Source organism: Chelon labrosus, assembly GCF_963514085.1.
Source record: "Chelon labrosus genome assembly, contig: SCAFFOLD_84, whole genome shotgun sequence".
NCBI lineage: Eukaryota > Metazoa > Chordata > Actinopteri > Mugiliformes > Mugilidae > Chelon > Chelon labrosus.
Genome location: NW_028181783.1, coordinates 20,449 through 45,422, shown reverse-complemented (window position 1 = coordinate 45,422; position 24,974 = coordinate 20,449). Strand labels below are relative to the sequence as shown.

Here is a 24,974-nt window from a genome sequence, read left to right as displayed (position 1 = left end):
GTCGTCCCGACAATGCACCTTTAAAGCCAGGGTCTATGAAGGGCTAAAATGGAATTGACGCTAGGGGGCCTAACAGTGGCAGGCAATGAATGTTTGAATGCTGTCCAGCGGTAGAGTGTGTTGTTCTTCTAGGGTTAGCACTCGGCGGAGTGAGAGGGATGGGAGTAGCCTGTAGTATCAAGGGGCCTGGCGGAAGATTAACTCAGGACTGTGATTTCACTACAGTACCAGGTTGTTTGGATGCCTGTTCCAACTGTGGAACAACCCCAACAGGTGGGGGATGGCTGGTGGAGGCTCACATTGTTGCCACAGATGTCTCCATCCTCCTCAGTTCTCAACTACGTCTCAGGGGGGAGTATGGGGCTAGTGGTCCTCTCAGCATCCCTGCTAAAGTTTTCACAAAGGTTACTTGGAATTAGTTTGATGCACGTTTATGAGCTGCCGTTTGCATCCGTTTCCTGGCTCCCTCATAAGCAGCGCTAAGGCGTTTCTGATGATCTTGTACCCAGCTGTGGACAGGGCCGTGCACTGGCTCTTCAACTCTTCCCAACAAGAAATCAGTGGGGAGCTGGGGTTCCAGACCAAACATGAGAAAGTAAGGTTGTTCACCCGTAGATTGATGAACAGTGGTGTTGTAGGTATTTGTAAGTTGTTGCAGGTAGGTGGGCCAATTACTTTTCTGCTCGGGGGGCGAGGTTCGCAAAAGATCATGAAATGTCCTGTTAAAGCGTTCACACTGCCCATTACCTTGTGGGTGATATGGAGTAGTGCAGGTCTTTTCCACACCATACAGCTGACACAGTTGTTGGATCACAGCCCCTTCAAAGCTCCTCCCTTGATCTGAATGGATCCTAGCAGGGACCCTGAAGCGGTAAAACCACTCATGGACCAGTACCCAGGCTACAGTGGTTGACTTTTGGTCCCTGGTAGAAATGGCACCAGGTCAAGTGTTCTGTCCAGCCCCTGGTGGCCATGATCATTATGCAACTGATGCAAGACTTCACTTTTCAGGCTTTGTGGTAGCACTAGTTGGCGCATCGCCTCCCCCCATCAAGTCGAAAACACCTGACATTGGAGGACACCATTACACTCTACCAGTTTCTTCCACTGACGCAACATTTCCAGCACTGTTTCAGGTAAACCTGTCCGTTCCTGTCGGTTTGGACCTGTCCCCCTTTGCCAAAATTTCAGGAACACACTGATAGTGGGGTCGTCTCTCTGTAAAGCAGCAAGATCAGCAGATGAGTGAGATGGCAAGACAGACACAATGGATTGAGTTACCTGCTGATGAGGCATCGTTTTGGTCTGGAGTAGAGTGCCTGAAAGAGAGGTACCTGGCAACACAGCCTCAATTCACCTTTGGCTAAGCCCCGCCCCCCTTAGTTACTGTTGCTATGTCCGACATTCTCTTCTGGGCTTTGGTTTTCTGGTTATCTATAAGGCTCTGGTATCAACATGGCTTATGCTGTGACAGCTCTTCCTGCTGAACTTTTGTCAAACTTTTATAAAGCAGCAAATAAAGTGTCCAATAGAAGTAGGCAAAAGGGGCTGCAATATGCGTTCGAAGGCTATATTCAGGACATACAAGTGAAACGCAACGAACAACAAGGCATCCAAACAGAGGCAAAAGCATACCGGTCACAGTCAAAAAATTAACCACCGCATATCCTATTAATCGAGATGGAGGCTGGGACTGACAATATCAAGGAGCAAAGCTGGGTACGTCTCTATTCACTTCTATAATCGTTATTACGAAGCAAACGGACTAACGTTACACACGTATAACGTTGTATTTCTTCAGCGTGTGCTAGCGTATCAACAACTATGCAACTTAAGCTGTACGGTGATGTTTTGGTTAGCTCCACAGGGTTTTGCGCGCACATCATTGAGCTTATCCATACCCTGGATATATACCGACAGTATAGCCTGTCCGAAAATATGAGACGCCTGCGTTAAAGTCAATGGAGCGCTGTGAAAAAGTGTCGGACCCCTGTGGGAGCTCTCTTGGCTGTGATTGGTCAATCTACATTCTAGGGTGTGGCTTAGCCAAAGGTGAATTGGTGCCATTGACTCTGACTGGTCATACTGGTGTGACAGTGCATCGGCATTGCCATTTGAGCAACCTGTACGATACTTAATAGAAAAGTCAAATGACGAGAGTTGAGCAGCCCAGCGTTGTTCCAATGCATCTAACTTTGCCATGGACAGATGGCTTAGAGGATTGTTATCGGTATAGACAACACATTTATGACCCAGTAGGTATTCTCCAAACATCTCTGCCATAGCCCATTTCAAGGCCAAGAATTCAAGTTTCATAGACCTGTAGTTTGACTTGTTGCGTTCAGTAGGTTTTAAACCTCTGCTAGCATATGCAACAGGGCGCACTGTGCCATCTTGCTGCTGCTGTGAAAGCACTGCACCTAGCCCTAAATTACTGGCATAAATTTCTAGAATGAAGGGGTATGAAAAATTTGCATATGCCAATACAGGGGAATTCACCGACCTCGCCTTCAGATTTTCAAAGCTGGTTTTACATTGTTCAGTCCACAATTCCTAGAGGGGGCGTTTGGATGGCTTTTTAGTCTTGGTGCCGCCCAGCTTGGCCACTAGGTGATGAAGAGGAGCAGCCAGTGTTGCAAAACCTTGAACAAAGCGGCGATAATAGCTAGCGAAACCGAGAAATTATCTTAGCTCAGTAACAGTTTTTGGAGGTTCCCAATTCGCCACTACAGAGATCTTATCAGGGTCAGTTGCTACACCATTTTTTGAGATGACATGGCCAAGGTATTTTACCTCTGTTTTTAGGAAACTACACTCTAGTTTAGCTTTTAGGTTCTGCACCCGCAAGGTCTCCAACACAGCTCCCAGTCGTTGGATGCGCTCATCCACTGTAGCAGAGAAAACAATGACATCATCCAAGTAAAGCAATAATGCCTGGTGATTGTGCAACCCAAAGATCCTCTCCATCAGCCTTTGAAAAGTGCTGGGTGCATTACACAAACCAAAAGGCATCCTGTTAAATTCAAAGAGGCCAAAGGGGGTGCAAAAGGCTGTCTTCATTTTGTCAGATTCAGCAACTGGAACTTGGTTATACCCACTGGCTAAATCCAATGTGGAAAACCAGCGGACACCAGACAGAGTGTCGAGAGACTCCTCAATTCAAGGCAGAGGAAAAGCATCTTTCCTAGTTTTAGAGTTCAGGAGACGGTAGTCAAGACAGAGCCTAATGGTTTAGCCTGCCACAGTTGGAGAGGCAAATGGACTACAACTTTCACGGATTACTTTACTCTCTAGGAGCTGCTGAACATGTGCCTTGACGGCATCATATTCTGATGGTGGAATATGCCTATACCACTGGCGGACAGGTGTCTCATCTAGAAGAGGAATTTCATGAGCAATCAGATTGGTACACCCCAAATAACAATCATGGGAGGAAAAAACAGACTGATAGCCATGTAAAAGGGGCCTTACCCTCTCCTGATCTTGAGCTACAAGAGCGGACAAATCAATGGATTCAATGGCAGATGACAGGGGGCTTTCCTTCACAGTCTGCGTTGCCATGGTAACGGTCTGTTCTCCAGATGGCCCCTCCTCTATAGTTTTCTGGTTGGCTGACAATTTCAGCTTGACAGAGGGTGCCAATCTGAATGTGGGGAGGTAAAGTTACCTCTGTATTCCCCACATTGGTTACAGGGATGAATGCTGTACCATTGAGCACTTTGACCAGAGCTGGGGAAGCGAGGAGACCATTTGGCAAACCTGAATCCAATGGTTCAAACAGGGCTGATCCTGAACTGATCCTTTCTGCAGGTGGTGGGCACCAGTTTCATTGTGCCCCCTGGGATTTGAATCTTTCTCCGGCCCTTAACTCTGACTGGGCCATGGACTTGTGGTTCGGGCTGGAGTTGGGCTCGGTGACAGAACTGCAAAACGTTTTCCAAGGGTTCTGCTTGACTGGGGGGAGATCAAACAGGGCAGGATCATGTTCCAAAAACAGCTCTTTGTAGCACTCGCGTATTACATTCATGCCAAGAACTCCACACACCTCTGGATTGGGGCTGGCGTCTGGTGTATCTCTGATGACTAATACACCACGTTTGGGGATCTGCTTGCCTAAGACCTGGAAATCAACTTCCAAATAGCCAATGTAAGGGATTTCTAGCCCGTTGGCTGCCCGTAACTGTAGCCAGTGGCACGCCCTCAGCTTCTCTGGGCCCGCTGTCTCAAAATGTTTGGCAAAGAAACTCTCTGTAATAGTGGTAACCATAGACCCAGTGTCTAATAGGCAAGAAATTCCAGATCTGAGCTCACGCTCCCACCTAATAGCTTCATCCCTAATAGCATGAAGGTCACAGTCAAGATGTTCACGAGCAATTCTCCTAAGCTCCCGGCTCAAATTCCCATCCCCTACACACTCTACAAACTGATCACGCAGCAATTTAGCGGCATCAGGGATGCGTTTCTTTGGACAACTCCGGATCATTTTGTCCATTAAAGAAAACAGAGCATGTAAGAACTCTCTCAATGATTCACCTTCCTGTTGCTTTCTAGCATAAAAGGCCTCTTTGACTGCAATGAAGGACATAGGACAGCTATGGATCTCAAAAATGCAGCCAATACTTGATCTCCTCACGAGCATCACCAATCAGATGATCATAAATAGAATGGGCCTTATCAATAGTAGCAAGTCTACGGGCACGCATGATAGCTTGTACCTCCTCAACCCAGGTCTGAACATTAATCTCACCTACACTACTAAATAGTGGGCAAGATCTTTCCCGAGGGATATAAACTAATCTTTCCTGAGTCATAGCCTCCCCTGAGGTAAGGTCCTGCTGCCTATGGGAGCTAGAGGAGCCTGGCTGTGGCTGGGATACATTTAATTGATCCATACTGTACTGAAGGGGAATGAAATTGGACCACTAAATATTGACAGACCAAGGCTTTCAATAAGCTTGCCAGCTGCTGCTTTGCCTTAAAAAAAAGGAAGAGAAGAAAAAAAAAAATAGCCAAACTTAATACAGTCCAACAATACAATTAAAATCATCCCACTGAACCATCTGATTTGAATGCATGTCTATGGGCTCTGACCCTGCTCGCAGCGCCAGTTTGTGACTCCACCCAGGTTACAAAGGGGGGCAAATAGACAGAAGAGAACTATATCAGCCCTAGACACCAACCATCTGAGTGTGGACACAACTTTTAAAGGGTTCAAAAAGAGCGGGAGACGTGCGTTCAGTTCAAGGAATATTTATTTGGAAAAGAAAACTATATTAGCAACGGACCTGAAAAACAAAAGGGGGAAACAGCCAGATAAGTCCAAATTATTTTATAACTAAAATAATTAAAATTACTAATATATAAATAGCAAATGGCTTAACAACATGAAATACAATAGAGGATAAAATGGCTACAACAATAGGCAGGACAGGGTACTTACTGCGGGGAGATTCTATCACAGACCCCAATAGAAACCACCACATGCGCACACTAATCACTGCAACCACTGCAAGGACAAGCTAACCTACAATACAGTGAGGTGACCACTACACTCAGTAGCGGTTTTAGGCACGGGCGAACCGGGCAGCCGCCCGGGGCGGCATTTTTTCATGACACAAGAGGGGCGGCACGAGCACTTGGAAAAAAATAAAATAAACAAATAAATCTGCGCCGCTACATGGTTTTCTATTATCTGTCATAACTGTGTATAGGGAATTGGCAAATTGGCGCCCCCTGCAGCTGCAGGCGCCCCTGCTGCTGAGATGGTGCCGTGCACAGAAGCTGTGCGTGAGAAATAGAAAGGGGAGGGGGGCGCGGGGGACAGTTCACCTCTGGGTCTATCCCAAATTGAACGGACGGGGTGGGGGGGGGTCCACTGTATAAAAGTTAGTAACACCTTCACTTTCTTCCATGTAACGCACATTTCATTCATAATATAATAAATACAGGCCTATAATTCATGCACGTTTTGGTTTTTATGAATTGTGTGAAATGACCAAATGAAAATAGGTAATTATGTGGTCACCAAGGTGAATTGGTTTAGTCTTGACTTCTGGTCGTGAGTGACAGCGTTGGAGGATGGAAATCTGTTGATTGTCGAGTGTCAAATAAACGCAGAGATGGACAGAAAAAGAAAAGATAAAGGTATGCTATGTTCTCTCTGTATGATTACAGTATCCATGTCATGAATGAAGGGCTGTTAACTGGTGCTATACGTTTGTTAGACTTTTTGCTATGATGCTTGCAATGCTTATACAACAGTAATTCGTCTTAACAAACACCAGATCTAATTTCACCATAAGATTGTGCTTTGCAACAAAACTGTTACAAGTTCAGTTATTATTTATTTCCATCACGTTGGGTCCTGTAATTAGTCAACGAAATTTTCATATCTGTAGGTAGTTACAAAGATGAACATTTACCATTTGCTACAACTCTATTTCGTGTCAAAACATAGTTTAACCAACCAAAAGTGAGCCAAGCATAGAATTGGAGGCAGTAACCAAGGATCTAATTGTTCCTCCCTGAAAGATAGATTAATATAGCGTCTAATGACAGACACTTTGAGTGTAAGGACATGGTTATTTAAATTAGCAATTCATGGATGCTGTTTTCTTTAAGTGCGCGCGTGCCGAGGGGGGGGGGGGGGGGGGGGGGGGGGGGGGGGGCGGTCGGAGGTGGTCTCGCCCGGGGCGCAATACAATGTAGAACCGCCACTGACTACACTTCACACCTACCACACTGCATGCAAGGAGGGGCGCATATCTCTGTCTTTGCCTACACAAGAAAACCCCAAAAAGACACAAGTACACTGAGATTCAGTTAGTTCAGGTTCAGAAATGTCAGTACAGTGCAATCAAATATATATTAAAAAAAAGGCAGTCTTCAACCGTCTACATAGTAGTTCAGCTGTATATCCCATAAACACATTTGCCAACAGCCTTGGTGAACTGGCTCAGGCAAAGCAGCAGTCTGGCCTTAAATCTCAGTCATGTGGGGCTCTGCTGAAAAGCGACAATAGTTGACGGGCTCTACACTGGTTTAAACAGAGAAGAGCTGAGTCTTTTCCTAAACAGATGATCATATTAGAGATGTTATGCTCGAAGTAGATGCTTGAAACAGTGTTGAGCGTTCAAAGCAGAAGTATCGCGACAATATGTTTCGATGTCTCGCTTCATCAGTTGAAAAATCACGACTCCCCAAATGAAGCTTCATTGCGTCACATGCGTATTGGCCGTCATGGGCGACGTGCCACGGGATTGTCAAACTCGCAATGCTTATAAATGGGCACAGTCCCTCAGGTGGTTGTGGGTTTTTGAAAGGAGGAGAATTTTGCATATGTCACGTAATTTCATTGATTTAGAACGAGGGAGAGTGAAGTTTAAGGTAAGATTAGTATAACATTAGATTAACTTGCATACTCACATTGGCACATAGGCATTCACACACTATACAGTGGTTTACATACCTGTATACATACATAGAGGAGGAACATACTAAAGCCTAACTCAGCTGAAGTTATCTTGTTTTTAAATAAAAATCTCTGAACCACCCAAATCCCCTTCCCAGCTTCACAAGCATTTTGTACAACTACTGTCATCACTGACCCTAGATGCATAAGCATTTCACTTATTTGGTAAAAATATCAAGCATTTCAAGATGCACATACTGTAGATCCTTTATTGTTAAGCAAACACAACTTTCTGTTTCACGAACCTTCGTTTCATGCGAATGCTATGTATAAGATTATCCAGCAGATGTCGCCACATTTAATTGTATCAAATGCTTCAAAACACCTGAACAATTTCCACACAATTGCTTCAGATTGATTCAGTGGTTCAGAAAGCTTCAGTTTCTCCGTCACTAGATCATATTATATTAGTGATGTATCTACAGTTTAATGAAACTCCAAAGTTCACTTACACATACCTCTTCAGCGCAGGGCCACAGAGCTCAATCTGGATCACCTCAGAACAGTCACACCACAACTAAATATACAAAAGGCCTCATTAGTTTTCCCATAAGGCAATATAACACATATTTCTCCTTCAATCTCCCTTACCCGCACGGACACTGCAACCCTGCCACACAACCAGGCCTCAGACAAAGAGGCACTAATTGCCCTCACTTGTCCCTATAAAGGCGGGGAGCTACCTCTGGCCCCACCTGACAGGACGGTGCTTTGAATGTAGATGCCAGCCCTCACTTATGTTTTTATGATTATTTGGCACAACCACACCATCTCACTCTCCTCCACAATTGTGTTTTTGTATTAGTAGTGTTGCTTGAATTAATAAAGCATTTTTAATCTTCACCACACAAACTCTGTCATCATTAATTTTGATTGTTGTGTTTATGTCTCCTTGCCTGTAAAACATCTACGGAGTCATAACACCTAGAAACAAAATGATTTCTCTCTCTGATTCCTTATATAGCCCTGGTACTAATGGACTAGGCCACGCCCATTTCCCCCTGCCTTTTTTATCTGTCATTTTGAAAAAATTGCGTCTCAAAGCACAACTCAACTCTTCCTAGCCCAGTCATCCAATTCTCACCAAACTTGGCATGTATCATTTATGGACAAAGATAATGAAAAGTTAACAAAAGAACTTTAGCAGGTTATTGATTACAAAGTAAGTGGCTAATTAAAGAAAGCGAAGCAGGGGGAGAATGAGGAAGAGGAGAAGAAGATGATGATAAAGGAGGTGGAGGAGAAGTAGATGGGGAAGAAAAACGGGGAAAGAAGGAAGCAGATGAGAAGAAGGAATTAGAAAGTGCACCTCCAACTGAAAATTTTCATAATGTACTTATTTGCACTAAAACAATGGAAGAATTGTTGTTGTGATTATTTTATAGCTCATTATGCTATTCAGTTACTGGCTCCATGTGGCCCCTGAACTAAAATGAGTTTGACACCGCATACTTTTAATTGCCTGCATTAAATTATTGTTAATGTTATAACTGACTTTAGGTTGGAGATGTTAACTGACTGTCGTTGACAGGATTTGGAACGTTGGACCGCTGCTAGCATTATATCTTCATGTCTTTTCAGATGAGTGTGCATTGCAGTAGTACTTTTGTTGTATTTCAGGATTGACTTACATTCTTACATTCTGCATAGATAAAATGGACTTCGTCTTAAGCGAAGTTTTTCCACACACTTGCACTGACTGACTGGGCTCCTCACCTGTCTTCTGCGTCTGTGTTGTTATGTCATGTGATTGGCGTTTAGTTGACTTTAAGCACAGCAACAAAGCACAGCAGAAAGTTGACTTGTCAGTACAACCCCTACACGCAAGTATTCATGTGTGAATTAAATTCTAAAATCTGAAGGTTTTGTGTAAATAATATACTGTATAAAGGTACACAGTATTTTGCAACAAACTCAGCTGATCCTTATTTAATTATTGACAAATGAAGATAACTACCAGTGTGTCCCTAATGTTTTAATTTTCAGTAATGTTTTTTTGTGTGCAGGCTCAAATCCACCACCCTTCCGAAAATACATTCCTGTATGCAGGCAAATGTTTTATACACCAATCAGACATAAGTCATAATGTTATGCCTGATTGGTGTATAAAACATTACTGACAGGTGATGTGAATAACATTGACCATCTTGTACAACGCAATGTTCTGCTGGGAAACATTTGGACCTGGCATTTGTGTGGACGTTCCTTGACATGTACCACCCACCTAGACCAGACCAGGTACCCTCACCCCATAGCAATGGCACTCGTTGATAGCAGCAGCCATTCCCAACAGGATGCAGCCTGACACAGGCACACACACAAAAACGTTTAGGAACAACTCAGAAAACATGAAAAACAGCCATCAAGTATCTGTGGGATGCAGCGGAACAAGCCTGATCCACAGAGGCTCCTCCCCTCGACCCATAGGACCCAAAGGCCTCCACTAACAACAATCTGTTCACAGTCCCAGCATATCTACCCATTCGCTCACACAAGCACACACACATTCGCAGGCAGCTGAGGTTTCATTGTCTTGCTCAAGGACACTTTGGTCTGTGGCACATTTGGGGATCAAATCCAAACTTAATCAAACTTCATATCATTGATAATAATATGATTCTGTACAAGCACACCAACTTTGTGACCCTTGGTCTCTTGGGGGTGCTACAAAAGCAACATTTCAATATCTCAAAAACTGCAATAGCTAACTTCATGAAATCTGGCATACACAATCTGTAAAATATTGTGTAGACGCCCATCAAGTTGAGTGACATTACGTCTACAAGGGGCGCTACATGTGATACTCAAATATTTCATATGACTTTAAGGCCTAAAACTTTTGAAGTTTTCATCCAATCCTTATGACACTTTTCAGCCGTCATTATAATATGCTTGTGTACAATCATTTCAAGTTTCGTGAAATTCGGGCTGTAGGGGGCACTACAACGACTACACGATTTTATCTCACAAACCACCACAGTCAATTACTTAAAATTTGACTATAATAATCTGTGGATGACTCCTTACAAGCCTATCAAGTTTCGTGCAATACGGTCTACAGGGGCGCTGCTGGTGACTTATGCCTCTGCATCCCACTCGGGATTGCGATCATCTAGTTCTTCTTATTCTGCTTAGCTAAAAATGTCTGGCCAGGACAAACTGCAAGTGCGAAAGGCATCAAACCTTGATAACTTGGTAGAAGTCCTAGCATTTCACATTGTCAAGGTGTCAATACACATGCCTGCAGCTAGGTGGCGTTATAATAAGCCAGTTTACGTTTTGGCTCATATCTCAAGAACTGTGTGCTCAGGTTAACTCAACTCAATTAGAGTGCACCTGTGGATCACCTGGCCAATCACCCCAGGTTCCGTATAAAAGGACTGTGCCTGCAGTGACGTGGACTGCTATTCTCTGCCTGCCTGCATTGTTGGTTTCGTGTTCTCCGCAATACTTCGTTTAGTAAACTTTGTAGTTAAAAACAATAGGTTTGTGGTGTGAGTAAGTGTGATTAGGTAAATTTGGAGTACTCTGTACATTTTCTCATTCACATAGTGCTTCCTTGTATATACACACTAGGTTTTAGGGTTGGTGCTCCTCCCCTCGACCCATAGGACCCAAAGGCCTCCACTAACAACAGTCTGTCCACAGACCCAGCATATCTACCCATTCGCTCACACAAGCACACACACATTCACAGGCAGCTGAGGTTTCATTGTCTTGCTCAAGGACACTTTGGTCTGTGGCACATTTGGGGATCAAACTGCTAACCCTCTGATTCATCACAGCCACCCCCATTCTCTGATTAGTCAGAACTGTTAAGGAGGCACAAGGAGAGGGACCTACACCATATTAGGAAGGTGGTCATAATGTTATGCCTGATCGTTTTATATATACAGCGAGAAGGGAAGTGGCACCTATCCTTAGAATTTGCTACACTGGTCTGCTCTGTGTGCACCCCTCCCATTACCTCACCCCATTCCATTTACAGAGAGCTGAAGGATGCAGGATTCAACATAAAGGAGCGTGGGCAGATCGAGGTGAAGGGCAAAGGACAGATGACCACTTACTTCCTGTTCAGGAACCTTCTGGTATCAGAAGATTACATAATGGGAAGACAGGTTGAAAGGAAAGGTCTTTACAGGGATGACCTTCATGACCAAATCAAAAAAGGTAAAGCACAAGGTAGAGCAAGTATCTGTAAAGTTAGCAGTATAGCATAGTAGCAGCTGACACTCTGATGAACATGAAAGAATCTAGAATCGACAATCGCTCCTAAAATTTACAGATCCCATCATGATTGAGTATCAACCAAAATTTTTTATAAACTTTCACCATGTGTTTGTTTATTCAGAAAGAACTGAATCTTCTGTAATTCCAAGTATTTTCGCATTCTGTTTTCAGTTGAGCAAGATCTGTCTCTGCTAGCAGGGACTCAAAAGATCAAGATATTAGTGGTTTGGTTTAACTACTTTTGGTTCCCGCATCATGCTTCATGGTTTTACTTGTTATTCCTCAAACTACTTATTTTATCATGCTGAAATAGTAGTAACAGCATTACCATAAAACAGTGCTTCTTGGAAGATTTACAAGATCTATTATCATGGATTTCTAACCTCCAGGTGGGAGTGAAGCAATTAATTGCTTTCAGTATTGATATCACATTCGGTGTAACTCTTCCAAACATAGACTACAGAAAAAATGTTGATAAAATAAAACTTTAAAACGCTCCTGAAATGCGGTTGACAATGGCTAACTTAATCCTGTTGCTTAACATTATGGATTATTAATTGGTTGAGAAAGGACAATAATTGCTCATTTGTAATATTGCTTTTCTTATTCTTTAGAGACTGGCAAAAAGCTTGATGTGAAAACTGAGACTGAGCAGGAAGACATACCCTTAGATGGTGACCATCTCCGCGTGGACACCCCTTTTGCCTGGGACATCACAGCACCATATAACAGCAATGAGAACAGTTACAACACACCTGCATACAATTTCAATAGCAGGCTCTGTCTTTTACTTTGAGGATACCAGCTGTCTCAAATACATCACAGACGTTTAACTCAACAGCCCCCAAAAAATTGACTAAGCTCAAATTAGTGATGGCTCTTTTCAAAAATTTGTCTCCCTTGGCTTGGCTCCCAAAAGGCTCCGCTTTCTCCCTTACTCTACGAAGAAGTAGTTTTGTAAAGATCCGTTTGTAAGCTTAGTACTGTAATGTACACAGGATGAAGTGTATATATTACACTGTTGAAAATCTGTGTATCATTCGTTCTTTCCATTTTCAAATGGCAATCAAAAATCAAAAAATGAAAAAGTGACTGGTCATTTTGTTATTTGCTTTTTAATCTAACACAAAAAACAAAAAAAATGCCTGGTTTTTCATATTTCAATTTTAGGCGCAGATCAAAAATACGAACTGGAAAAACGGGACACAGGACTGAATTTGATTTTAATATTTAATTGGTCGGGTTTATGTGACCCGGAAGTTTTATAATGAGCGTTAACAAACAAAGTTAGCTTGCTTGCCGCCCTCTAGTCAATGTAGCCGCCACAATCGATCGATCTAATGTGCCACAATTCTGCTGTAGCCATCAACAGCCAAATTACAACAGTAACACCAAACATCCCGAGCTTTTAATTTTGGTCTAAATGAAGTTTATGATCCATATATTCAGCATGATAGGGAGTTGGATTTAAATTACGAGCACCCTGGGGAAAACCAGAATTCATGGTACGGCTGATGGAGCTCTCAGTCAATGCTTCCAACCCGACCTTCTCCCGCATGCAGCCCCAGTATAGACAGATAGCCGGTCATGAACTTCCGGCGTCAGGTGATGCTCGTGCTTTAAAAATTGCAAATTAAGCAGATAATGATAACCACTTGGATGCCTCACACGTGGAACTAAATTAACAGCTGAGAAATGGACAAACAACATTAAATATTCCCCTGAGATTGTTATCGTGAGAAAGCAAATGTTTTGACAACAGCGACCCCTACTGATAGGTTTATGTGAATGAGGATAACTGTCATTGTCAATCAAACCTTAATAGTTATTGTTTTAATGATAGAATCTATGGCAATTCACCTTTGGCTAAGCCACACCCTAGAATGTAGATTGACCAATCACAGCTCCCACAGGGGTCCGACACTTTTTCACAGCGCTCCATTGACTTTAACGCAGGCGTCTCATATTTTCGGTCTCGGCAGGCTACTGTCGGTATATATCCAGGGTATGGATAAGCCCAATGATGTGCGCGCAAAACCCTGTGGAGCTAACCAAAACATCACCGTTACAGCTTAAGTTGCATAGTTGTTGATACGCTAGCACACGCTGAAGAAATACAACGTTATACGTGCGTAACGTTAGTCCGTTTGCTTCGTAATAACGATTATAGAAGTGAATAGAGACGTACCCAGCTTTGCATGAACAGTGTTGCTCCTTGATATTGTCAGTCCCAGCCTCCGTCTCGATTAATAGGATATGCGGTGGTTCATTTTTTGACTGTGACCGGTATACTTTTGCCTCTATTTGGATGCCTTGTTGTTCGTTGCGTTTCACTTGTATGTCCTGAATATAGCCTTCGAACGCATATTGCAGCCCCTTTTGCCTACTTCTATCGGACACTTAATTTGCTGCTTTATAAAAGTTTGACAAAAGTTCAGCAGGAAGAGCTGTCACAGCATAAGCCATGTTGATACCAGAGCCTTATAGATAACCAGAAAACCACAGCCCAGAAGAGAATGTCGGACGTAGCAACAGTAACTAAGGGGGGCGGGGCTTAGCCAAAGGTCAATTCAACTGTGTTATGCTGTGCTCGATTTTACAGGTTCAACTGTAAACGTACAAATTTGCTGGTATCGTTGCGATTGTGGCCGCTAGCAAGCTATACGTTGTAATGTATGTTTGTTAACGCTCATTATAAAACTTCCAGGTCACATAAACCCGACCAATTAAATATTAAAATTAAATTCAGTCCTGTGTCCCGTTTTTCCCATTTCGTATTTTTGATCTGCGCCTAAAATTGAAATATGAAAAACCAGGCATTCTTTCGTTTTTTGTGTTAGAATTAAAAACAAAATAACCAGTCACTTTTTCATTTTTTGATTTTTGATTGCCATTTGAAAATGGAAAGAACGAATGATACACAGATTGTTGCAAGTTAACATGCTGTTGAACATGCTGTCTGATTCGGACAATCCTTTTGTGACAGAAATAGTATAGCCCATTTCTTTTATCCTTGGCATGTTTTGTCAGTCAACCAGTTTTGAATAAGAGTATGGGTTCTCTGGTCTACTTAGGGTTAGTGTCAGGGATCTTGCACAACCATTTCATCCATGTGTCTGGCTTCTCCCAGCATGTTAAGACTCTCAGTCACTGAGGGTAGTATGTACTTCACCTGTCATGCAACTTCAGACCTTGCATTAAGATGATTTTATTATATAGTTCATTAACAGCCATCGTGACAGAATATACAGTGTCAAAAGCTTCTAATAAACAGACATTACTTAATGTGCTTTTTCCTTTTCAGGCAATCATTTATAAGAGTGTGAGTTAAAAGTGTGTTTTTTTTCTGAATGAATGAAGCAACACTCTGCTTAAGCAAAAGCACCCCTGTTCAGTAGTTGGTCTTTAATGTGACTCAAGATGCCTTGTGTGTTCATACTACCAAAGGAATGTGGGCAGATACGACCAGTCCACCTTCAAATGAGATCAGATCTATCAAATGTGACCTTAATGCATCATGGGTGTGTCCATTGTTGTGGAAATTTCTCTGCTGCTGGTGAAGAATGAAATAGAGACTTCTGCAGGCCGACAAGGTTTTTATTTTCTTTGCAAAGAAAAGGTCAATCAACACGCAAGCGGTCAAAGATGAAGAAAGACCCCGAAGATGGGGAGACCTCAACATTTATACCTGAGGAACACCCCTTTCGTGAAAACACTTCCTGGAGGGTTGGCCCCTCCAGGAAGTGTTTTCACACCCTTTTGTCTTCTGCAGGTATGTGTGTTTTACACCTGAGGTATCCTGCAGGATCTTGCATTTAGGTGCAAAGCCGAGTTCAGACATCCCAATCCACAAAGCCAAAAGGACCCGGTATCTCACGTTAGGAAGGGGGAGGTTGGGCATCTCTAGTGGCTGACACAAAGAAATTGAATTTACCATTACTTACCTGTACTTGTGACCTGATTGTCCGGGATACATGTAAGGTAATCTGTAAAGGCCAGTAAGATCTGGAACAGTCTTCCACGCTCCATAAGGGAATGTCCCACATTACAAACCTTCAAAACTCACCTCAAGCAGTGGTTAAAAGCAAACCAGTCTTGTAACCACTGGCTTTTGTCTTCTTAGTAATGTACTGCGTTATGTTGTGCTCTTATTGTGATCTATTGTCCTGTCCTATGTCTTATCATGTTTTTGTGTTACCTGCCTAGGCACTGCGGATGCAAATTAGCATTGTTGCTATAATCCGGCATATTTACGTCTATTGCTGTCTGAATAGATGTTCATTAATGTGCACTGTCCCTATCAAATAAATAAATAAAATAAATAAATAAATAAATGGAATTTTTTTCAAATTTGTTATATACCTGCACAGATGTACAGTACTGTTCTTGCTACTGCCATTTCCCAGCACCAATCAATCACTCTTCAACACGTTATGGTGGTCTTCTGAGATGGTGTTATCTTCCATTCTAAAATTGTAAAGGATTGCAGATGAATATAGTTGCAATGTCCTCTTTTTTATATAAAAAAAATGTGTATTCCTTGAAAAAAATAAAAAAATAAAACCCAGTCCTCCCAAGACATCATCTGCATCACTTACCATGCAGTAAATGAAAAGATTCACTTAATATCATTTGTGGGAGCCTAACAAAATGTTTTGAAAACCAGTTTTCACTTGGGCGATTCAGCCAAAACAAATTCTGGGGACCTGGATAGCTGGATGCTACAGTAATCCACTTTTGAAGTAAAATAAAATAATTCAGTCCAGTGGTACACCACTACCCTCATTCCAACTCTGTACTGAATGCCAGAAGTTGGCAGAAGTTTGATTCTCGAAACTGGAACCACAGTGGCCATCTAATCAGATGGAATGTTTTCCATGTTTGGAAAAATACTGGAACCACTTCAACACAGTGATTGGAGGGAACCAGAAATTGGAGGGTCCAGAAATTAGAACCGTATTAGAAATATTGGAATCTCGAAGAATAGTTTCTATTAGAGAAGTTAGAGAATCCAGCGACCACAGTTAAATGTATTCCAGGGGCCAGAGTGGGGGTCACCGAATCTTACCTTAAACTGCTGGCTAAGGCTAAGCTAAATATTGTAAAATTGTTATTCACATCGGTAGTAATGACACCCAGTCACTAAACTTAATGTGGAATTGTTGTGTGAGTTTGATAAAAGTATATTAGACTCCATTGTTTTCTCTGGACTGCTGCCCAATCTGACCAATGATTACATGTTTAGTCACATGCCGTCATTCCATCACTTGTTATCTAGGTGGTGTCCAGCAAATGACGTGGCCTTTATTGATAATTGGAACACTTTCTCGGGAAAGCCTGGTCTGATTAGGTGAAACAAACATGACAACCCAGAGTTCAGACCAAGAGGCAGAGTTGCAGTCTTACACAACTTCTCTGCCGCTTCTCTTGGACTGTCTCACACCCAGAACTCTCTATACTCCATAACCCTAACCCTGTCTGCTCCCAGATTCTTATAATCAAAAGACAACAAAAGAGGAGTTATTCATAGGAACCTACAAATCAATACAAATTCATTGTACTGATTGTGTGGTGTTTGCATGTTCTCCCTGTGTCTGTGTGGGTTCTCCAGCTTCCTACTCCAGCTTCCTCCCACTGCCCAAAGACATGCTCGTTGAGTTAACTGGTGATTCTAAATTGGCCGTAGGTGTGCATGTGATATTGCTTTCTCTCGACAGGACCGTGCCCTTTCTGTCATGTTTCACTGTAAGCACTGTAAGCACTGTAATGTTTCAGAATAATGAAATTAAACAAATTCTATCCCATATTATGCTCCATGTGATAAAAATTATGGATGGCAGTTGAATATTAAGTGTCTTTGTAGGTGAAGCGCATGGAATCGACTTGACTGGATGTAACTCCCAGGCGCCTCCGTGAGGTCTTTAAGCCTAGACGGGTGAATGCTTCATCGGATCAGTTTGACCACAGCAGCCCTCTCTTGCATGGAGAGTGACAATAATGTTTTTTTCCTGCATTAAATGTCTCATTCAAGATTGTTATAATAAAATGTGACCAAAATCATATATTGCAGTTGAATATTAAGTGAAGAATGAGCGTTTTTCAGTGATAATGCAAAAATCGCTTTCTCTCGACAGGAGTGTGTCTTTTCTGTGTAAAGCACTCTAATATTTCAGACTAATGGAATTAAACCAATTTTATCCCTTATTATGCTACATGTGATGAAAACTATGGATGGCAGTTGATTATTAAGTGTCTCTGTAGACTCTGTATTAAGTGCACAGGATCAGCTTGACTGGATGCAACTCCCAGGCGCCTGCCGTGAGGACCGTCAGGCACACTCTTCATCGGATCAAGTTGACCACAGCGGCAGGGCCCTTGCATGGAGGGTAAAAATAATGTTTTTTTTTTTCAAGCTTGTTATAATAAAACGTTATCAAAATCATATACTGCAGTTGAATATTACAAATATTACAGTTTATCTCGATTGCTTTGCTTTGAACTCAAACTCCCAATTTTAACAGGCCTTAACAGTAGGACTTATGGTCAAAATGACACATTTTGTTTGCAAAAGGCTCTTACCATGCCAAAACATTTAATATATGCAACAAAAGCAAATTTTGCCTTCTAACAACACAACTTGCAAATGCGTATATGAGCTCTTTCAGTCACTCATTACACAATGGACAGCCAAATACAAAATACAGCACTCAGTGCGAATCAGTGCACCATTCCTTGCCATCGTAGCCTATTGCCAGTGCCATTTGTTGTCTTTGTACATAGGCTGTGTCAAATTTGCCTTCTTGCAAAGAATCAGAAATGCTTTGAAGCAAGTTTTATTGATGCATGACATTCTTTTTTTCAAACTGTGGCTGAAAACTGAAATACTGTAAATATTACAGAAAATACATATAAACAAAAATCTATTGGAGTATAAGAAATTAAGAAAATAAAAAATAAAATCTATTACAGTAAAGTAGAAAAATCTATTAGAGTATAAGAAATAGCCACTATTGATACTCAGTCTCGTCTGTCTTGAGGATGGGGTCACATGGCCTCATCCACATCACATTCAATGTCCTCTCTTGCAATGCACCGAGGCAAAAATCTTCTTGCATGCCTTAACCAACCTTGACTTTCCTCTGCACCTATTTCTTGGGCAGCAGCAGTCATTGCATTCAGCAAGGGCATCTGCTCATAAGGATGGTGATCATAAATCTTCCATCTCCAAGCACTGGGATTCAAAAATGGGGAATATGCTAGAAGGAACTGCATCATCATACGAGGGTGACAAGGCGAGAGTGGTGGAAGTGTTTCTGTTTAGAACAGTTTGCACTCTTTGTCCAGCGTCTCTAAGGCTGCGTTCAGACTGCCAGCCAAAATCCGATTTTTAGCCCATTCAGATTTGAATCGGATCTCGATTTTGAAGTCTGAACAGTGACAGATCACATGAAATCCAATTTTTGCCAAACGGTTGCAAACCACATCCAGAGGTAGTTTCATATCGCATTCGTATCGGATATGGACAGATGCGTCTCAGTCTGAACAGCTCCCAACACTCAGATGGGTTTTGACTGTCCGTGACGTCACTTACGCGACGCCAGGCCAGAACCAATGCGCCAGACCGCGTGCCTATTTCCGTTGTGGAGGAGCCACGTTACGGCCACGGACAGTGATATTACAGCTATCGCAATGGAGGAGGACTTTGAAAACAATTCGCCTTGGACAGAGGAAGAAACTGCATGCCTTATAAATCTTTACACTGACGTGACGTACATCCATCGTGTTGTTTGTTGTTGTTTTGCTTGTCGCTGTCGCAATTATATGACGTCTGACAAATACACGTGCTGAATGACGCTTCCGCTCGTTGCTACAGCAACCTATCAGACCGGTGAAGAATGTGGCCCAGTCTGAACAGAACCATATCCGATTTGGACACTTGCTAAAGGCAGTGTGAACAGTCAGCCCTAAAAATCGGATATGAGAAGGAATCAGATTTGAATCAGATCCGTCTGCAGTCTGAACGCAGCCTAAGAGAAAGGTCGTGATTGATAACGTGATCAATAAAAGTTGCCCAAATTTCATCTGAAACTTGAGCCCTTTCAACTACACCTCACACATGGACTCCTCTTCCTCTAACTCTTCTTCCTCAGATTCCTCTTCCATGGACCCCTCCACCTTTCACTCTCACTCTCGTCTGCCTTAGACCTCCTCCGTCCATGCTGGCAAAGAACAACACAGACGTGGCACCTTTTATGGCTTGCAGACTGACTGCTTATTAGGGATGGCTCGATACAGCTTTTTCATGTCCGATACCGATACTGCAACTTGGAGTATCTGCCGATACCGATATCAGTCCGATACCTTCTTTTCTCCTCTGTTAAGTTGTTAATAATACATATAGTTTGTATAGATGTACTTTGCTTAATATGGACATCTAAAAACACCATGGTCAAACTGTGCAACAAATATTTTGCTCCCCTAAGGGAAGAAATAAAATAGCCCACAATGTGCCTCAAGCCATAAGCTCTTTATTTAAACTTCAAATCAGTGCAAACTGCAAACTTGAATTTGTCTTCTTTCACATGTAACCTCTGGGGTTGAATTGTATGTAAAACACCCATTTCAAACTAGATATAGAATGGACTCAGTTCCAATATTCCATTGAAGACTATAGGACACATCCATTCTTTGGCTTGCGAGCTGCTTTTACAATGACCAAGTCAAAGTGATCTACCCATCCTAAGTCATATTGATTGGTGCGACAGTGTTAAAAGCTCTACCCATCTTTGTTTTTATTTTTATCAAGAAAAACTGGTACATTGCACCTTTAGAAAAATAGCGCTGTCTCTTTAAGAAAGACGGTAGTCTTGAGTTGTTGTGGTTGAAGTTGTGCGTGACTGTGGATGTGTGCCGCTGAACTGAAGGCATGTTGCAAAAATAAAGTAAAAATAAATAAAGATGAACGTTTGTCTTCCTGTTTGTTTTGGAGGTGCAACAGATAATTGTTAAGCCAGACTAACATCTAAAACATTTAGTTTTTTTTCAATGGCACGCGATCTACCTGCACCGGTCAATCGCGATCTACATAATGGGCACCCCTGCTATAGGACATATAGCTGCTTTAAGTGACTGCCAACTCTAAATAACCGTCACAAACACTTGCGTCCAGTGCTGCTGCCACCGCTTGAGACACTCGCGTTGCACAAGTTGCATTCGGCTGTTTCGACCTTTCTCTTCCTTGCGTGCAAAGTAACTCCACACAGCTGACATGATAAGAGCGCTAGGCTAATTCACTGTCACGACATTCTGTTTACACACGCTTGCAGCAGATGCTCTCTGTTTACGGCATGTCGCGCAAAGTTAAGTTGAGCATTTGGGCTTAGGTATCGGATTGGACGGGCTATAGTTATTTTTTTCGATGTTCGATCATGAAATTTTGACCAATATTGGACCGATACCGATCCCAAGTATCGGATCGAGCCATCCCTACTGCTTATTGAAGATTTGTGTGAAGGAGTGTCAAACAGGTGCTTCAGTAAATGGTAAATGGCATTGCTTTTAGCACTTTTCTACCTATTGGTACTCAAAGCGCTTTACAGTCACAGACACATCTACCCATTCGCTCACACAAGCACTCACACAATCACACACCAGTGCCACACACTGGGAGCAACTGGAGGTTCAGTGTCTTGCTCAAGGACACTTCGGCAAGTGGCAAATTCCGGGGATCGAACCGAATCTGGTTTGTGGACAACCCGCTCTACCTACTGAGCCACAGCAAAAGAGGGTTATGAGTATATACTGTTAAACCTTCAGTTTCTACACCGTATGTTAGTACAAGATCTAAGGTGTGATTAAAACAGTTGATTTGTTTACATTCTGACAAAAGCCAATTGAATCTAATAATGATGTAAATAAGGAGCTAAGGCTGTCACTGACAACATCAACATGGATGTTAAAGTCACCTACTATAATGACTTTATCTGTTCTAAGAACTAAATCACATAAAAACTCAGAGAATTCAGCTAAAAACTCAGAATAAGGAGCAGGTGGGCGATACACCACAACAAAAAGAATTGTTTTTTGTGTTTTCCGGTCTGGATGAGCAAGACTAAGAGTAAGACTTTCAAATGAATTAAAGCTCTCCTTTGGTCTAGGATTAATAGATAAATCAGAGTGGAAGATTGCTGCCACTCCTCCTCTGCCTGTGCTTCTAGGAATGTGATAATTACTATGACTGGGTGGCGTAGACTCATTTAAACTAACATATTCATCACCCTGTAGCCACGTTTCAGTCAAACGAAATAGATCAATCTGATGATCAGTTATCAGATCATTCACTAAAAGAGATTTGGATGAGAGAGATCTGACATTTAAAAGACCACATTTAATTTTCCTATTCTTCTGTTCTACCATTGAACTTGTACTGATTTGAATAAGGTTCCTATGAGAAACTCCTCTTTTGTTAATTTTTGGTTTAAATAATCTGGGGGCAGACAGAACATCTATAGAGTTTATAGAGTTTTGGGTGTGAGACAGTCCTAGAGAAGCGGCAGAGAAGTGTGTAAGACTACAACTCCGCCTCCTGGTCTGAACTCTGGGTTGTCATGGTTTCGGGGGGTTAATAAAATTGGCCATATTCCTAGAGATGAGAGCAGCACCCGCTAAAGTGGGGTGGATGCCATCTCGCCTAATCAGACCAGGCTTTCCCCAGAAAGTGTGCCAATTGTCAATGAAGGCCACGTTGTTTGCTGGACACCACCTAGATAACCAGCGATGGAATGACGACGTGCGACTAAACATGTCATCATTGGTCAGGTTGGGCAGGGGACCAGAGAAAACTACGGAGTTCGACATAGTTTTAGCAAACTTATACACCGATTCCACATTTAGTTTTGTGACCTCCGATTGACGTAACCGGGTGTCGTTACTGCCGATGTGAATAACAATTTTACTGTATTTAAACTTAGCCTTAGCCAGCAGTTTGAGGTAAGATTTAGTGTCGCCCGCTCTGGCCCCTGGAATGCATTTAACTATGGTCGCTGGTTTCTCTATCTTCACGTTCCGCAAAATAGAGTCGCCAATCACCAGAGTTGGTTTCTCAGCGCGCGTGTCGCTGAGTGGGGAAAACCGGTTGGAGACGTGAAGGGTTTGGTGGTGATCCACGGGCCGAGTGGGACTATGCTTCCTTCGTACCGTCACCCAGCCGCCCTGGTTTCCCGGCTGCTCGGGAGCTGTCGGGGGACAGCTAACTGGAGCTATGCTAACAGGAGCTACTCTTGGTTGGTCCACACCAGCTACAGGGCCCTGGCTAGCTACTGGTTGTTTTTCAATGGTGCGATGCTGTGCTTCCAATTCGGAAAGCCTCGCCTCCAGTGCTACGAATAAACTACATTTGTTACACATATCATTACCACTGAAGGAGGGAGAGGAGTAACTAAACATGTGGCACGAGATGCAGGAGAGAGAAGGGGAAGCAGAGGGAGAAGCCATGGTTAAATCGCTAACGTTAACAGACAAAGTTGGTTACAAGAGAGATTGTGTGTGGTTCAAAAACTAGCTATAGAGGACAGGTGGTTGAAGATACGTAAGAATTCCCCGCTATAAACAGAACGTTTTTTGGAATTTGAGCGAAGCTAACAGTTTGTAAACAGCAATACCACACGGTGCAGAAGCGGGAAATGACGCAATACGCTTACTCACGTGACGCTAGGAAGTCAGGAAGTATGATGAGTTACACATACCGTTGTTATGATGTCCTATAAGTAATTCCTGACATCTGTGTGTTTCAATGAAAAAACAGCATCTCAAAACACTAATGATGATATGCGACAGGGGCATTCCTTGATTTCAGAATATTGTAACTTCTGTTCTCACCTATAGTGTTGTAACTACAGATTCACGGCTTATGCCTTTAACAATAAATGTTGATCAAAACTAAATCAATTCTGAGTGATTTACAAGCAATATAAGCACAAAAATTCAGCTGATGGGTAAGAATGTACTTCCCGATGACATGGGCTTGTCTTTTATGCTGGCTAAGCTACTGTAATGGGTGTGATTGGATGAAGTTGTCTGTTAACCCCTCACCCTTTTTTAGTGAAAACAAACCTATTCAGGCTGTTAATTTAACCGTAAACAATCATGAAACTGAACTGAATGGAAATGAACACAGACAGAGACAGGTGGCAGGTATTTTATTTCAAAACATTACCAGACATTTACATTTATCATTCATGTAGCCTGCCTCCTTAAAGATCAAGCAAAACAGATCATAAAGAAGTTATATCAAAGAATATATAATAACTGATTTTCACTTGTCATCAATTAAATAATGAATCAAACAATAAAAATTAATTAAAAAAGAAACATGCCTATACTTGAACATTTTTGATTTCCACAATATGGCATAATCCCCTGTCAGTCTCCATAACTGCCATACAACACAGCAACAATAACAAAATCAATATGACACAGTAACAGTCTATTTCAGGATGTTAGCTTTGAATGTTGTCAGGAGTTTTTCCACTTTGTCCCACTGCAAGACAGATAGACAGTATTAAGTATTATTGTTAAATTGTTTGAAAATTTAACAGTGCCTCACAGCAAGAAGGTCACCGGTTCGAATCCATGGGCCGGCTGGCCTTTCTGTGTGGAGTTTGCATGTTCTCCCTGTGTCTGCGACCATCCAAAGACATGCTGGTTAGGTTCATTGGTGATTCTAAATTGGCCGTAGGTGTGCATGTGAGTGTGAATGGTTGTCTGTCTCTGTGTTGGCCCTGCGATGGACTGGCAGCCTGTCCAGGGTGTACCCTGCCTCTCGCCCGATGACAGCTGGGATAGGCTCCAGCAGACCCCCGTGGCCCTTAACAGGACTAAACAGGTATAGAAGATGAATGAATGTTTGATTGGAAAATGTACAATTTCCAATGACTCATTGATTCCTCAGTTTTGCAGGTGTGGCGAGGTGTGGTCGGGGGAGTTATAGAGAAGTCTGTGTATGGTTGTTATATTATCACAGAGAGAACAGTCACCGACAATGCCACCTGGGGAATTTCGCCCCAGGAAGTAGTTTTGAGTCCCAGCCACCTTAAGGACACACAGGTTCGTTTTACTCAAGGCAAGAGACACATTTCACTTGTGAAGGAATTATGTATATATTTTATTACAAAAATGGTCTAAAACACACAGTAAAAACACCATTCATTCATGGGAAACTAATGGGAAAAAATGGATGCTGAGGTTTACCGGTGTGTTGGAGCTAAGGGCTGGG

The 24,974-nt window shown here is 42.4% G+C and overlaps 1 protein-coding gene across 1 annotated transcript in view; it reads left to right on the top strand.

Moving 5' to 3' along the window:
- Positions 1-12,714, top strand: part of LOC311509665 (guanylate cyclase soluble subunit beta-2-like) — a 63,692-nt gene extending 50,978 nt beyond the window's left edge. Inside the window, exons 12-13 of the mRNA XM_084575088.1 lie at positions 11,460-11,641; positions 12,316-12,714. Of these exons, the coding sequence (XP_084431214.1) occupies positions 11,460-11,641; positions 12,316-12,497 (364 nt within the window). The 3' untranslated portion in view covers positions 12,498-12,714. The remainder of the gene's footprint in view (positions 1-11,459; positions 11,642-12,315) is intronic.
- Positions 12,715-24,974: the final 12,260 nt, after the last annotated feature.